We start from the raw sequence: 17,504 nt of genomic DNA on the forward strand, positions 1-17,504 counted from the left end.
TCGCTTTGATTAATTCGATAGCTACAAGTCGATGATATTGATAACAAATTTGATATTTTGAATAACTATGAGAAAAAGAAGTCTGGTACCAACCATTTTGACTAGTTTAGTTATTCGGTATAGCAGTTGAATATTTTGAATAACTGTGAAGAGAGAAAATCTAAAATCAACCATTCTAACTGATATTTCTGGTGTTAATTTTCCTCGAATTCCGTCTTTTGTGATTCTCTTCAACTTTTAACAACGTCGCAAAAGAAGCTGTTGTGTTCTCCGTATCCAGCATCCTCGATGAGAGTAGCCTCGATAATTAATGCGTTAGACTCGTTAATTAAACTTGCGGTCCGTAATTCCTCCATAACTTCCGATAGAAACTGTGGTGATCGAGCTGATCAACCGTGAAAAGTAAATCGTGTTTACGAGTTTGGAGGACGTGATGGCCACCGTGTATTTATGTACAATAGAACGCAGAAATGATTGATTCAGAGGAAAGCAAATCAAGATTCGTTAATAGGACCAATCGATATGGTCAGCAATGTCGTAATTGAGTTGAATCGCAAACGAAATTTATCAACAATCCTTTAAATACGATACAACGAATACAATATATGCATAGCTGACATTTGCAAGTGAGTTAACGTTACCATTAAATTGAATCGATGGTAAAAATACAATACCATAAATTAATAGATGTTCTACAAAAGGAAAATTTATATCATTATTTATAACGTATAACTTACATCATTTAGGTTACCATTTCATTTTTTGGTGCATATAAGGTAGTTTCTTGAGTATGTACGAGTTTCAAGGATTCCACAACTTTGTTGAATAAATAAATATGTCAAGAAACTGAAATGATATATGTACATATATAAATCGTTTTATATGGAGTATTAAATTACTTCCTAGAAAATATTTCCTATTTGGTCAGGAGAGATAAAGATGTTTCCAAGGCAACTCTCTGTTTCCTCGCGTCTTCCGTCACGTTTTCCGGAACGATAGTGTGCAAAGAGAAAACATTGGCTACAGTGGTTGTCCTTATATGTTAGTGTTTCATATTTCTTGACTGGAAATTCCGAGAAAGATACTTTCATCCTGAAAAGAAGAAAGATAATCGAACATGAAGAATGACGATGAAATGTAATATATTTACAGATCAAATATCTACAAGTCTTATAAGTTTCGACAAGAATAATTATGCCTCATACATAATACTTTAAATATATATTCAATAAATTTAATTGTTCAAAATATTTGAATCCCTTCAAATATCGTAATAACATAGCTCTCGTATTCAAGTGGTAATCCAAAAGTACTAATTATCAGTGGATAAACCTTTTCAAAGTGATCATTAACATAAGAGCAAGAGCTATTTCCTGAGAATACTAACAATAGCCACCTCAAACCTGAACCTAGATAACGACAGTCTAAAAATAAGAAAGACGGAACAGCTGTTATCATAAGACCGAATGGAGCGAAATCAAAGCAATTGACAGAGGATTAGATCACTTATCTAAAATTGAGTCCTGGTCTCAGCCATGGTTCTATAGACACCGCCTCAAATTCTAATTCTCAGACCTAGATCCAAGACTTCAAAATCAAGACTATAGACCATGACGTCTAAAGCACAGATCCAAGCATCGAGATCTTAAATTAATTACGAACCCAAGATATCAAACTCTACGTTTCAACGCCATCGTTTTAAGGTTTTAGATTCAAACGATGATACCCTAGACCACAATTCTAAAATCAAAGCCTAAAAACCACAGGCTCAAGCTCAGCAGACTCTGGTCTTGAGATCACAGACTCAAACCGTGGCATCAAATAAAAGGTTCAGCCAAAACTCTAGACTCTAATCTTCCCAGTTTCTCTTCTCATGATCACAAAGTCTAGATCCCAGACCGTAGAACTAAAAGAGACTTTCGATATTTCAACCATATTACCCCTTACAGGGTCTCCCAACTACAGAGCTGCTGTTGGATGTTTTCCACCTACTTTCTCAAGCCTAGAATGAATACCAGCTGGCTTGAACGTGTCTAGATCAGAAGCAGCCGTATTTCTCGAGCTTGTAGTTACACCAAACGGGCTCTTACTACTTTATAGTTGTGTAAATCTAAATACTTAGTCGAATAACCTCGAAGAATCTTTACTAGTACAATTCGGTGAAACGATAACTGAAGAGTCCTTGATGACACAATTTGTTTACACCGATTATAAGATGGACACTTTTACGAGTAACACAATGGGGCAAGTGAAACGTATGAGACGATTTAATAGAGATACAAGAAATAGAAAGGAGTAGAACAATCAGAGAGAACGGAGGCAGTGATAACAGTGAGAGTGATGAGAAAAGCGTAAAGTATCACAAAAAGGGAGCGAATAATAGATGAGAATAAAAATAGGGTGACGAAGAGAAGGTAGACGGAAAGAAAGGGAGGGACAAAGAGATAGATAGGCATAGAAGGGGTGAAGGGTAACAAACGAATGGCAAAGTTGGCCTTGATCGAAACTCGGCCGCATCCAAGCGGAAGCTTCATCCCCTATCAAGCGATCCCTGGTCCCTGTAAATCCGTGTACTTTTCTGCTTCCCGATCTCTATCGCGCTCGCCACCCCAGTTCCAGCTTTTCGACTGTGAAGAAAGAAGCCTGTTTACTTCATTCTGGTCCGAGTTCTGCTTTCGTCCGCGATAACGACAACGATTGTCTCGCGGGGCTGTGCTGGCATCAAAAAAAGGTCGATGGTGGACGCTTTTCTCCCAGTTAGATTAAATTCAAGCCGTCAGATCGATAGATCGCATATTTTCTTCTGTGCCAGTGAGTCTTTGGTTCGAAGATTGAATAGACCTTCGCGAGAGTTTAATGATTTCCTCTCGTGATTCCAGCCAGGCGTGTCTGCTCCGTTAGTCTATTATACTGCACAACTTTCGAATGGCCGCTATCTGGCGTGCATTTTCAACGTTTGACGAGTCGGACAATCGAGAATTGCGAAATCGAGAAGAAAGGTACTAAATTAACCGCTTGACATGCATTTTTATCAAATTCCTGCCTGGAAAATGTTAACTGTGATAGAGAGTCGTTATTATATCGTTAATTTGTTTTTTTGAATTAATATTATTGTTTTTAATTGGGATTCTTATATACTTACTATGTACATAGAAATATCATGTACATTTAAGTAATTTGAATTATGATTCGATTAAACTTTTAGATTTCTAGAAAATCTTTATCGCCGAAAGGAAAATCAGATATCGATCTCTTGATAATTATTAAAAGGTTTCGAGGGCACGTCGAATCGGTTGATATTCCCTTTGCACCGATTTTGGGCAAAAGACACTGTTACAAACCTTTGACATATTTCAAGGATAGATATAGGTGTATATCATCGAAAAATCTCGAATAGTTGGCTTGGCACCAAATTACTGATGACACCTTACTTACACGAGCACCGATTTCTGTCTAATCAGCGACTCTCGATCATCCGGCTAAATGGTCCGAGCTATCTGCTATGAGAGCGATCTCGAGAACTTTAAATTACACTGTCGACTTAAAAACATGATAACTCGACTATTGGCACACTTCTTGTTTGTCTATCCTGAACATAGTTGAAGAAAGCTTGTGGGATTACAAAGGATAGGCTGTTTGGAATAGTATATAAATAATTTCAATTATAATTAACTTCTGTTAATTTACAAATTTAGAATCATATTTATGTAAAAATAATTTTTGGAAAAATCTTACCAATTGCAAAATCAATTGCGAAACTAGAAGTTCAAAGAAATTCAAACAAAATTCCTCAATGTCTTCTCCTTCCAGATAAAAGTAAAGCAATATAAACATAAATATTTCTTTTAAATCTGCTTTGTTTACCTTTACTAAATTTTATTATTGCAAGGCGAATTATTTATCCATGTTTAATAAATGATATCTGAAAAATTGTTTTGCGTAAGTACAACATTTATGTTACAATGTATAAAATAAATATGATTAAAAAAATTCTTTAAATTTTATTCGAAAAGAATTTCTTAGAATTCAAGTGTAGGATACTACATACAGATGAGAAGATTTCCAAAGAACAGAATACTTTGATTATACACAGAATTTGTATATCTAATCATCTTGTATAATATAAAGTGAAGGAAGAAAGCAATACTGAAAAAAAGTAATTTACATTGTACATGTTCAATAATGGAACTTTATTTTTAATGAAATCGTTCCCTACGAACACAGTCGCACTTTTCCCGCTTCTAAAAATTTGGAAAAATTTTAAACGCCAAAGTAATAGCGACTGTACACTCGTATTAACCACGTTTCATTCCTCAAAGCTAACCGGTCCGGAAAAATGTGAATCACGAAAATTCTCGCTCGACGCATGCGTTAAACATCGCAATTAACAGAGAAAGTGACGAGAACGTATTCAAATGAAACGCAGTTTGCACATATGTACATAAGAACGTACAATCAAGAGGTGCGGCTTTATTCGCATATCTGACCAAATGGCACTGCACGGCATCGATAATTTCACTCTTTTTCCTGTGAACTAATGGTTTCCTGCTTGCTTCAGTCCCTCGTTTCGTCCCGAAAGCTCAATTTCCCTTTTATATTCACCCTGAACCGATAGAAAATATCGAATGAAGCCGTTACTGTTCCCCCTCCACTTCCCTACCCCCACTCAACGGTTCTCGGTTCGTTCCTCGTTTACTCATTGTCACGAAATCGGCCAAGGAATTATACTCGGTGCCATCCATGATAACGCATGCTAGATTTAGCACGAAATCGATATTCCCTTTGAAAAGCTTCATCATCTGTTGTAGAATCTTCTAACGTATTTTTATTCTTTGGTTAGTTGAATAATTAGAAGTATAGTGATCTCTTGTTAAACCGAAAACAGATGTGATTTGTTTATGGAATATCGTTAACATATATTATTGTTAATAATATCGACGATCATTTTATTTATATCGTTGTACCTTATTACATTTGTATTGTTATACCTTATTAAATTTATATTATTGTAATTTATTAAATCCTCGCTTCAAAGAGTTTCTTCAATGTTATGCAGAGACGTTTAACCTATTATTTTTCTCCTTTGTGTTTAAATAATAGGAAGTGTATACCTGGTTAAAGAAAAACAAATGATAATGAGTAATTGTTATTAAGAAAAATTGTTTTCATACAATATTTGTTTATTGTATTAATGATACCGTTTATTGTTTATTGTACTAATGATATTGTACTAACTCCTTTGTTTCTCTTGTGAAAGACCTTGTTGACAGTATGAGTATTTTAAATAATTAAAAATTTAAATACAAGAAAAAATATCGAGTATGTTAGGAAAGTTTTCTCTGACGAAGTCGTGGGCTAATTTGTTTTATACCTTTCGTTGAATATAAAGTGGAATTTTAAGAGAGGAAGTTCTATCGACACAACGTGAAACTGCTGAATGAGTGCGCTAGGTGCAACTGTACTAAATCGAATAAAGTGTTTCAATTATATTATTAAGTCTTATTATTTAAAGTTCTAAACTGAGATAAATCACCTTTTTGATATTATTCCATTTTGTATTATTCATATAAAATGAAATTATTTTATTATTCAAATAAAATGAAAAATAAATATCTGCGTAATTTCGAAAGAAACATTTATATTTCCCGCTTTAACGGACATATTAATTCAACCAATGTCAAATATGTATTATTAATATTAAACTTAATATTAATATTAATTTACAAATAAGCTTTTTGAAACATATTTTATTAGTAATATTAATATTAAATAAATTTAATATAAATTTATGAAAATTAATACCTATACAAACAAAAAAATAATGTTAAAAAAATTAAAATAGTCTTGTTTGGCGCATGATCTAGGCTACACATCGTTGACTTATCGATAAATCGAAAAATATCATTACGGTCGATTAATCGACAATCTCGATAGTCGCAGCTGGTCGTGGCCGTGCAGAACAGTAGACAGCAGCCAAGAAGGAGCCGCAAAACAGTTATTTTTTTTCTTCGTCTCGATGTCCTAACATTGACTTGAAAAATTCGTGTATCTACGAGATCGACGAGTTACACAATTACCGGACATTGTACATTGTGTGTTCGCGTTCACGGTGTTCACCTAACCTCGATCGAACATTCGTTTCAAGTTACGGACAAATATACCTCGAGCACAAACCACACCACGTTCTCTTTCTCTCTTTTTCCCTCTCCCTCTTCCTTTCTAATACTTTTCTATCTATTCACTTTGTCTTTCTTTTTCTATTCTAATCCGAAGTGTATACAGTAGTGCGTAATACGCGGAAAAACGTAACTCGAGCATCGTGGTGAACTGTCGATAAGAGAGTCCGACTAAATTTACTGATAGTGTATAAGTGGGTAACGAAAATCTGAACAAGTAGAAAAAGCGGTCGTGGTGAGATTTCTTATTACGACCGACAAAAAGGGAGGCAAAATTTCGAAGATACACAGTCTATGAGCGCCAAGGGCCAAGGGGACCCTGGAGAAGATCACGCTTCCAGGTGCATATCGGTATTCTATAGCACTTATTCTCTAGAACTTTCTCATCGCTGCGTCCCATCTCTTTTTGTTATCACTGTTTCTTCTAGAACAAAGATCTGTTTACACATATCATGAAACGTAATATTGTTACGAATTTACGAACTTAAGCTATTTATAACACATTTTGTTTTGGTACAACGACTCCATTCGTTTTTCGACCTCGAGAAACTGATCCTTTTCTGAACTGTCATTCTCACTTGAACTGGCAACGTCGCGAATCATTGTTATCATGTCATGATCATATGTTCTTAATTGAATGTATTACAAGTATTGGAAAATACATTTAACTTAATTAAAGTCATTTCCTTTGTTTACTTCGATAGTGTATTAGATCTATTAGTGATTAATTTGATATCCAAGTTTTTATAAAAAAAGTTTTATTTTTGTGGTCAATGAAAAGCAAATTTTTGCACAATTTCGTTGAAAATATCACAACAACAAAAACAAATATTAGAAATTAATATTTCTTTAAAAGTATACAACTCACTATAAAACACATACATACACTTTTTAGGTTATGATTATATACAAGCTTCTAACAATAGTCCGATTGCAGAAATTAAAATGCATAGATATTAATAATCCTTAAAATCTGTAATTAATCTTTATATATTATAAGAACATTTTAATATTATAAAAAATATCAAAATATTGAATATATATTTATTGTATATAATTTTCCTCTTTATTTTGTTTTAGAATATTTGTTACAATATTGTAATCTCTACATTCTGTTATTACATTACTAGGGGAGGAGCAAAGAGCCCTTGCAGCGACATGAAGCGTGCAGTTGCCAAAAAATTAATTGAGCGATATTTTTATCAATTAACTGATGGATGTGGTAATCCTGACTGTGACAATCAAAACTGTGCATCAAGTGGCAAAGTATGTGACTAAAAGCTACCACAATATTTTTTATTGTTGAAAAATTTGTATTGCTTACGCAATTTATGTTTTAAATAGGTAACAAATCTTACTCCAAATCAAGCTGCAGCACAGGCTATTCAATTATTTTCCCAAGAAGCAAGACTTTGTGATGGTACACAACCTAGTAAAGTTGCTCGAACAACATTAGAACCTGGTCCAGCGTCTTTAGCTAAGAGTTTACCAGTTAAAAGTGTGAATCCGACATGTTCGGATGAAGGTATTGCATCAAATTCCAACATAAATCCTGCTCCTTCAATTACTGACATTTTAACATTCCCAGTAAAAATGGATATATCTGTTGATACAAATGATTTGATTCCTACATTTCAAACTTTGAAAAATATCAGTGTTCAAATTTCTTCCAAAAGCAAATTGTCAGATAATATGGAAAGTTGTGAAAAACCAGTTTTAAAAGAGAAATTAAACATTTCATTTCCTATCAAAATGAATAGGGATGGTTACTTGCATCAATTTCTTAAAACAAATTGTGACAATTGTATTACAAATAAATCACTAATATCAGACGAAGAAATATTTCTAAAGATATTAAATAGATATAAGATTCATATTCCAAATTATAAAAATTTGAGTAAAAAGCAAAAGAAGTATAAAAAAACAAAAATAAGAAGAATAAATAAGAAACGTAAAAGTAATGCTCCAAAAAAATTATCCTCCAAGAAAGGATCTGGTAAAAAATATTGTTCACATTTTACTACAAAATTATTAATACTCAATTTGTATCTTAGATACTTAGAAAAAGAAAGGTACACAAAACATATTTCAAATATTTAAATGATACATTTAACAGAATGGTTGTATACAAAAATTTAGTGATATTTGATTAACAAATTCTTGTGTGTGGCTGCTGTGTATATGTTAATAAATATTATATTTAATTCTCACTTCTTGTTATTCATTTCTAATTTAATAGTAAACATAATTAAATATATTTTATAATGGCTTTGTATTATTACATGTAACTTTAAATTATTTATAAATATTTTGATGAAAGTATGGGATTATCTTATTGTTAACAGGAAAACAGGATCCATATCTTACAGAAGCAAAACTACTGGATATAATAGAAAAATGTAAATCAGAGGGCTCTTACTCATTATTAATTCGTACATTAGGAGAGGTATTTTCATGTGCAAAGGCATTGAGTCTTAGTTTCCAAAAAACTGTAAAAAATGACTCTCCCTTGGCTGCGCTTCTTGATAGAGCTTCGGATAGTCTATTAAGGCCACCTGGTGATATGGATAAGGAAGCAATTCGATCTATTCAGGGAGAAGACAAAGAAGAAGACAGCAGTGAGCCATCACCTACAGTTCCTAACAATGATGATACCAGCGTTGATTTACCAGCAGTACGGAGAGCTTTTACTGCTCTTTGGTCCTTACCAGGTAAAAAGCTGTTTTATAAAGTAAAGATATTAAATAATAATAAATACTTAGTTTTTTTATTTTTTCTTATGTTTAGGTGAAGGGTTCAAATCTGCTTTGGTCAATGCACTAGTCACTTTGGCAGATAATATTGAATTAGACTTGAGAGTATTTCGTATTATGCCATGGGATAATATGGATAGTTTGTTAAATGTATTCTTGATTGTATTTGAAATTCCTATGCTTGGAAACAGTGAATATCTGGAACTTGCTCTTCATATGCTTTGTAAAGCACTGAGTTGTTTCCCTATTGTGGCACAAGCTAAACTAGCACGTGTATGGGCTAAACATTGTAAATCTCGACTGCCAAGTATTTTACAAGCTCTACAAGAATTAATAACTGTTAAGGTATAGTTATTAGTTGAAAGTAAAAAGTTTGATAGTGAAACATCCAAGTTTTTATTTAAACAGGTAATAGGAGGTTCTTTTACGCGAGATTATTGCGTTCAAGATGCAGATACTATTACTGCTCCTACAAAAGTTATGAAAATTTTATACTATGCAAGTATGTTAGCTGGTGAATTAGATGAACCTGACTTAAATATAGACGAGGATGCTGAATCTACAAGTAATGACAAATCTGGAAGATCTTCATCACAAATTCCCCAAGTGAGATTAAAATTATTATAAAGTATAAAATATATGTATTACATAAAAATAAACATTTAACTATAATAACAAGTGTTTGCAGGATCTTTTAGCCAAGGAATTAGGAATTACTGCACTGGATGCACGAAAACCATTTATACCTTTTACCGATTTTTATAATGAACCACTTAGTGATGCGATAGAAATGGACAAAGATTTTGCATATTATAAGTGTGAAGAACCTATGAAATTTAGTTTTATGAATTATGCTTTTATTCTCACTCCTGCTACAAAAACACTAGGCTTGTATTATGACAATCGCATCAGAATGTACAGTGAACGTCGAATGAGTTTCCTACAGACATTCGTCGGACAACCTACTAATCCCTATTTAAGACTAAAGGTTTGTATGTGTTTTAAGTTCTGCAATAGATGGTATTAATAATTGTTTAAAATAGGTGAGGAGAGATCGTTTAATAGATGATGCATTAGTCGAATTGGAAATGATCGCGGTGGAAAATCCATCTGATCTTAAGAAGCAATTAGTCGTTGAATTTGAAGGTGAACAAGGTGTTGACGAGGGTGGAGTCTCCAAAGAATTCTTCCAATTGATTGTAGAAGAAATTTTTAATCCTGATTATGGCATGTTCACAACTCAGGTAACTTAATTTTCATTGATTAAAAAGTAAGAAAACAAAGTTAAAAATGAAAAGAATTTCTATTATATGTACTATTGTGTGCCAAATTTTTGTAGGAAGATACACAAATGACTTGGTTTAATCCAACATCATTTGAAAGTGACGCACATTTCACGCTAATAGGTGTTGTTCTTGGCCTAGCCATATACAATAACGTAATATTAGATGTTCGTTTCTCCATGGTGGTTTATCGAAAATTACTTGGTAGAAAAGGATGCTTTGCTGATTTAGAAGATTGGAGCCCGACATTATATCGAACATTGAAGGAATTGATGGATTATACTGGAGATGATATGCCAGAAACATTTATGCAAACTTTTAGAGTGGCTTACAAGTAATTTATAAATAGATAAATAATTATTAAATAATCCATATTTCATAAATAATAACCAACATATTATATGATGTTTTACAGAGACGTCTTTGGTTCGATATCTTTTCACGATTTGAAACAGAATGGTGATGAGGTATTTGTAACACAAAAAAACAAAAAAGAATTTATAGATCTTTATGCGGACTTTTTACTTAATAAATCGGTAGAAAGACAATTTAAGGCATTCAGGCGTGGATTCCAAATGGTCACAGATGAAAGTCCACTTGCATTACTTTTCAGACCCGAAGAAATCGAACAAGTTTGTTTATATTATTTACAATTCTAATATTTTGTTTTGCCGAAGTTATTTCTAATTAATGTTTTATTTATAGCTTGTTTGTGGTAGCAAAGTTTTTGATTTCGCGGAATTGGAGGCCACTACAGAATATGAAGGTGGTTATACTGTTAACAGTAAAGCGGTACGTAATTTCTGGCGTGTTGCACATTCATTACCACCCGAAAGTCAACGAAGACTTTTGCAATTTACAACTGGAAGTGACAGAGTGCCAGTTGGTGGTTTGTCAAGGTTGAAGATGGTTATTGCTAGACATGGTCCAGATTCTGATAGGTAACATTCTTAAATGGATTCACAGTTTTCAATATTACACAATATTGAAAAACAAATCGTATAACTAATGTCATATTTCATATTTTAGATTACCAATAGCTCATACATGCTATAACGTGTTACTGTTGCCAGATTACAGTACAATAGAGAAGTTACAAGATCGTTTGTTGAAAGCAATCAATTATTCAAAGGGTTTCGGCATGTTATAAATGTGCATAAAAGCTTTGATATCTCCCCCCAGTCTTTCAGAATCCACTGAACTCCAATTTGAAGTTCAAGATTCTCTCCTTTTACCCTGCTATGTGGAAATATTTATTCGGAATTTGTGCAAACGCATGGAAATGCTGGGAACCCCTGCTTTCGTAAGATGATCTAAAACAAAAAAATCTAAAATTGTCCCCTGATACCGAGAATACCTCGCAATCGATCGTTGTCCTCCAATGTGTTTTTTTCCTCATGCAAGCGGGAACTGGAATTGCTGTACAAAAGTAATACAAAATTTTTACGATAACGTGCTTTGCAACTTTCTTGCACCTCATATTATTTAAGATCGCCAAAATTCACCAAAAACACTTTACGAGTCTTGTCGAGTTATTTTGATAACTTGCACTTTTCCGGCACTTCATTAAATCGATAAAAACAGAATATTCATATCACTTATAAATCGGCTTTCACAGAACTACTGCGATTTATCTTGTTAATTTTATTTACAAAAGCAGAAAGAAATGCAGCATAGTGAAATGCATACAGCTTGGAAATAATAGTGAGATGCGCGACTGTGATGGGTGTGAAAGTGAACCGAGAATGATCGGTCGAAATTTGTAGAGATATACGTATCGTAGATTTAGTAAATCCTATAGTTGATACTTGATGCTGCAAGGAAAAGCCGAGAAACACCCCCTTTGACGTTAGTCGTCGCGTTGTACACAGGACATTTTATATATTGCAAAAGAGAAAATGCAGAATCATAATCGCTAAATTCTTTTTTTTTTTTTTTTCGAGTTTGTATGTAACTTCCTTTTTCAATTTCTTTTTACATCACGTTTTATCCTGATACGCATGGTATCTAACTTATATATATAAATAATATATATACGATATATATTATATATATATAACTCACGGGAATGAATTTGTATAAACGTTTGTAATCGGCGGCTTCCTCGAGAAACTGCTCCATGTTGTCGGCTGTCTTATTGTTAGTCACGTGACAATATATAAAATAAAGTTCTATCGAGTAATTCGTGCGCCATTTATTTTCGCAACAATTTAGGAACATAAGAAAACTGTATGTATGAACCAAAAATAGACGATTTTAAATGAATTACACATTACATACTACGTCGTCAGGTGACGTTAGGAGCGGCGGATAATTTCACATATTTTCATTTTTAATGTGAACGTCTCCCCGTAAGGATGAACAGAAATGAAAATTAACTGATGTTTTCGCCGCCATTACTATCGCCAAGAGAGAAATTGTAACTGGTGTTAAATTGTACATCGTATTGAAAGAAAAGTCACGAAAATGTGTACCGAGGGTGATCAAATTGCGATCAATCGTGTATCCTGCTCTTTGAATATGAACGATTCACAGAATCAGAATAGTTTCGATTTTGTACCAAAGCCTGATTATAATGAGAAGTGGCATCTGGAAAATAAATGTCTTTTTCATAATCAACAAGTAAATGAAAAATAGATTAGTCCAAATATAATAAATGTCCCCTCACCTATATTTAAATTTTTTTCTCTTTTTTTTTGTTCTCTCTGTTCTTTTCTTACTTTTTGCGTTCCTCAATTGTATTAGTTAACTAAAAAAAAAAAAAATGTTTCAATTGTATGTTAATATATATTGTACAATTCATTAGTTCCTAGAAGGGGAAACATGCGGATCAAGAAAACGATGCATGGTAAATCCATGTCATCTTTGTTCTCGTCTCAATGAAAAATTGAAGTCTAAAGTAAATGGAAACATTTTAAATCAGAAATCAGGCGATTGGAAATGCGATGAAAAACTTGTAAAAAATTCCTTAGATAATATACAAGAACCAACAATTACTGAATGGAAATGGAAAAATCCTTATTGTGTTTCCGATTTTGATCGATCGAAATATAGGTATCGTCATAATCTTACCTCAGGTAAATCTGTTGTAAAATTTAGTGACTAATTATATCAAAAAGAAATATCTTAATATGGTAGATATTAAATCTACTTTCCTTTTGAAGGAGATAACTTTACAACGAATTTGTTGCGCGATTTGTATAACAAAGACAGTCGTTACAAAGATCCTTTGATAGATGAAACCAAGAAGAATTTCTTGTACAATATTCGTGAGTTCTTGGTTAATTATCAGGAATCTTGTGGCGTTCCAAGAACAGAATATTCTTTTTCGGCTCTTATTAGTACAATGGGTCTAATAACAGGTCGATCTCTTCTTGCATTATTGTATGTCCTACTGAACATTATACCTGTTGTGGAGGTACTGTTAAATAATAATCTAAAATAAATTATTTGATAAATTTCACTGTTCAAAATAATTAATGAATTAACGAAACATTATTTTATCATAGATACTGTATAAATTGCCAACATATTTTGTTTATTTTTTAAACTGTCCCCATATATAGTATCTTAATTATTTTGAACAGTAATATAATACATTCAAACTAATTTTAATTTTCCACGAAATATATTGAACTTGTAAAAGAAAATTTTGCCAAATTTTTGAGCCGATAATTATATTGGTTACATAAACATTTCTTCTAAATAATAAAAATTAAAAACTTTTTAATTTAAAATAATCGTGAAATAAAATATTTAAATGAAAAAGGTATTAAAAAGTTTTTAATACTTTATTGTTCAAATTTGTAATGTCTAAATATTTATACAAAATTTAGTACTTAAATATTTATGTACATATGAAAAGAAAGATGATGATGTTTTTAGGTATTTCTATACTTATTGCGATTCATTCTGGACAAAGTGATTAGCATAAGAAACAGCAAGGACTTCCGGCAGATGATGATTCGATGTCTAGTATTCACAACAGAATTATTCAGTGTTTACGTATGTCTAATATTTATATTCGGTTTTATTGTCATCCCGATTGTACACATGGTATTTGATATAGTAGCAAAGATCATGCTCTACAATTAATCGCAATAACGGTCATTTAGGTATAATTGGATGGTATTAGAAACAATGATTATTATATGAATTTGTCGTACAATTATTGAGAATTGTTTACACATGCACAATTAAAAAATTCCTTTAAATAAACTTACTCGTATCTCGTCTTATTAATTTAACAATTTTTATAATTTTATCTTCAAATCAACTTTCTTATCTTTAAATTTATTTCATGTTTCTAGTAAAGATATTTAATTTTTTCCATATGATATGTTTTAAAAATAATTTTCTCTTTAAATTTCAAAAACATTTCTAAAATTCTTATCTTATTTTCTTTCAATAAGTTACATGAGTTATTTAATTAATAATTCTTTTTAGGTTGGAATGTCATAAACAATGACAAGAACATGTATCATAATATTCGGTGCGATTTTATTAAAAAATGTATCGACAGCACATATTTGAAAGTGAATATTCTTTCAGTTTCTTAAACAGATAATATAAAATTTCTGCTACCGATTTAATTACAAATTATTGTTATTTTTCTTTTGTAAACGTACATTTAATGATTATTAATTTTTTCCAACGTACGATGTTTTGGATATATTTGCATACGATTAAGGGAAATGTTAAAATATGTTTCCACTATCTAATTAAGATATTCCAAGCATAGATAATACTTTTTCTTTGTATAAGATAAAGAACATATACAAATACGTGTCTTCAACCTTAAAAATAATTTCTATTCAATTTTCAATATTTGAATGAAAAAAATTTCATTTCATAAGATTTAATTTTCTTTTTTTCAAACAAAGAAGAAAAATGCTTATTCTGGATTGATTCACAAGTTCATAGTACTGACGTAGCGTGCACAAAAAAAAATTTACTACTGGATGAGTTTTATACAATTGCAAAAAGAGAACTAACTGCTACGAACAGAGTAAAACTTCAATTCCTGTCAATGCGACGGACACGTGTTACAGATCGAAAGAAGAAACATATCGAGCGTCTTTCTAGTACACGTTCAATCCGCAATTATATAGTCACTTTGTACGAGTATCTGAACAATTGATCCGACAGTCTCATTGATTCGAAGCGTGCTGCTTTAGAAGAAAAACGAAGGAATGTGCAATAATTTGTTTTCCTCTGATACACTTAATTAAAGTGCAAACGAAATAGAAATTTTTTGGAATTTCCATAGAATTTTAAAAAGTGGTTATAATAATTTTCAGTACTAAATATAATTGTACGGAGAAAGTAATAAACGCAAATAACAACCGTGAATATGATCATATTCAAATTAATCACTATATCACATACATATCCATTAATAAATAATTGTCATCGGCGGTGATAAATAAATATAACATCAACACGATATACTTAATTTATCACTTAATCAAACTACACTACTGTAAATATTCTGTACTTAGTAATGACACATCGTAAATATAATTAAATTATGATTGTTACATATCTTATACACGAACGTTACAATACACTGATTCTCACCACTGCTATTCATTTACATAGTTTCCTAACATCAAATAAACATGATCACATTCACGATATATTTCTTGCGAATAAAATTGAGGTTATTTTTGCTTTGGTAAACAAGTTCGCACTTTAAATGGTTATACATTACGAGGAAGGAAATCATGGATGTTCTTCAACAAATAAAATCGAGGTACACGGAAGGCAAAATCTAAGAGATAATCATTGTGGAAATAATGAAAAAGAAAAGAATGAAATAATGAGGCGCATAAATGTAACTTCCAGCGCCCCATCCACATTCGAGTTCGGTTTTCAACGCTTCCAAAACAGATATATTATTCTTGTTTAAGCAAAACGATTCACGAAGATCATCGTCCCAGCCATTATCCCAGCAATCGAATTCGTCATCCTCCTCGTCTCGTTCGAAATTCTTAAATTCACTATAGGTAGTGCAGCGATCTTCCTGATATTGCCTGTGCTTTCTCTGCCATGTTTCCATCCATCTATGTACAAAGGACTTATTTGTGTTGCAAACATTTTTTAAAACAAATGTATTTATTAATTGCAATTTGTATATTATTAATTGCAATCAGACTGAAAAATTAAAGATTACTTTTAACACTTTATTAATTAGATTGAAATGTTTTATTTAGATTTAACAAACTTAAAATATAGCTTAGATAAAATAAAAGAGATAGATACAATTTTATGCATATTTTTTTTTGTAAAATCCCAAATAATATGTACCGAATTGTAAATTAAAATATCTATGTAACTTTGTTAAATTTCATTATGACTGAAGAAGTATAATTAAATTTTGTAGTCGTTTGTAAAGTATTAGGAAAAGTATGTACATTTGAACGCAAGAAATAAACTAAGAACGGAATTTATGACTCACCCGATGTCACAGTCGCAAGTGAAATAGCTTCCTCTTACTGTAAGTTTCAGCAGAAATCGTTTTCCTGGCACGCCTGGCTTGTATCCATTGGATGGATTGTGAAGGGTTCGCACGTCGTTCTGGTAAAGATGAACCGTCACGTTCCTTACCCATTCTGCATTTTCAAACATTTGCTTAGGCACGGTGCTTACGCTCGTGTTGTACATTCCAAAGTGCAAATGCGGATTTCTTATGCCCTGAAAAAAATATAATAACCGAGATTAATTTATCAAAATTCTTAATTTATTTAAATGTAGTACAAGTTATAATTTATTAATAACGAATTATAATTTTAAAAAATCTCTAGATAAGTTATATATCAATAGAAAAATACAGAGATCTTCAGTTCTTTTTGAATTAATTTTTACAAAAGGTGATATATTTCGATTATAATTACGTACTCGCAGTATATCCAGGTTTATATCCTTTAATGCTCGACCAGTTAATGTTATATTAAATAATTTATTGGGGAACTTCCCTTTCATCTCTTTCTCTAAATTTGTTTCATTTTGTACCTATAACGAAAACAATAGTTATTTAAATATTTATGAAAAAATATTGTAAAAAGATTTTATACGTACATCAATGACTAGATGCCGCAGACCATGATTATATTCCAAGATATTGGGGAAGTTGAAATTCTTTACTCCGTTGTAAGCGGTTATATATAATTTGCGGAGTTTTGTGGCTTTGCACAGTGCTCCGCTCTATAAACGAAGAAACATTTCGGCAGAGGAAAATATCTTCATTTTAAAAAATAAATCTTTCAAATATTCTTTATAAAATCGGCATA

At 31.8% G+C, this 17,504-nt stretch overlaps 2 protein-coding genes across 5 annotated transcripts in view; one reads left to right on the plus strand and one right to left on the minus strand.

Moving 5' to 3' along the window:
* Nucleotides 1-5,941: 5,941 nt before the first annotated feature.
* Ube3a (ubiquitin protein ligase E3A) lies at nucleotides 5,942-11,925 on the plus strand. 2 transcript variants are annotated; one of them, XM_017908554.1, is made up of 12 exons: nucleotides 5,942-6,517; nucleotides 7,307-7,442; nucleotides 7,521-7,701; nucleotides 8,522-8,887; nucleotides 8,964-9,274; nucleotides 9,338-9,535; nucleotides 9,618-9,917; nucleotides 9,973-10,173; nucleotides 10,269-10,546; nucleotides 10,628-10,844; nucleotides 10,918-11,153; nucleotides 11,242-11,925. In XM_017908554.1, exons 1-12 carry the CDS (start codon nucleotides 6,471-6,473, stop codon nucleotides 11,360-11,362), a joined length of 2,592 nt encoding a protein of 863 aa, XP_017764043.1. In that variant the 5' UTR covers nucleotides 5,942-6,470; the 3' UTR covers nucleotides 11,363-11,925. The 2 variants fall into 2 exon arrangements, with proteins under 2 accessions (XP_017764043.1, XP_017764044.1); XM_017908555.1 differs by having other exon boundaries at nucleotides 6,482-6,527.
* A 3,695-nt stretch (nucleotides 11,926-15,620) lies between these two features.
* chp (leucine rich repeat containing G protein-coupled receptor chaoptin) overlaps nucleotides 15,621-17,504 on the minus strand; it is a 13,213-nt gene continuing 11,329 nt past the window's right edge. For 2 of the 3 annotated variants that reach the window (XM_017908532.1, XM_017908531.1), the window contains exons 14-17: nucleotides 17,293-17,418; nucleotides 17,113-17,226; nucleotides 16,673-16,908; nucleotides 15,621-16,277 (exon numbers count right to left, since the gene is read on the minus strand). In XM_017908532.1, the coding sequence (XP_017764021.1) occupies nucleotides 15,986-16,277; nucleotides 16,673-16,908; nucleotides 17,113-17,226; nucleotides 17,293-17,418 (768 nt within the window). In that variant the 3' untranslated portion in view covers nucleotides 15,621-15,985. The remainder of the gene's footprint in view (nucleotides 16,278-16,672; nucleotides 16,909-17,112; nucleotides 17,227-17,292; nucleotides 17,419-17,504) is intronic. The other variant, XM_017908533.1, reaches the window with a different exon arrangement.

This window comes from Eufriesea mexicana, unplaced genomic scaffold (genome assembly GCF_001483705.2).
Source record: "Eufriesea mexicana isolate 0111107269 unplaced genomic scaffold, ASM148370v2 scaffold11180, whole genome shotgun sequence".
Lineage (NCBI taxonomy): Eukaryota > Metazoa > Arthropoda > Insecta > Hymenoptera > Apidae > Eufriesea > Eufriesea mexicana.

What these genes read in the sequence shown, in the direction of transcription:
- Ube3a (XM_017908554.1), top strand. Translation starts at nt 6,471, where the DNA reads ATGAGCGCCAAGGGCCAAGGGGACCCTGGAGAAGATCACGCTTCCAG. An exon ending in ACTTTTAGAGTGGCTTACAA is followed by an intron (nt 10,547 to 10,627) that starts GTAATTTATAAA and finishes GATGTTTTACAG; the next exon opens with AGACGTCTTTGGTTCGATAT. An exon ending in CATGGTCCAGATTCTGATAG is followed by an intron (nt 11,154 to 11,241) that starts GTAACATTCTTA and finishes TTCATATTTTAG; the next exon opens with ATTACCAATAGCTCATACAT.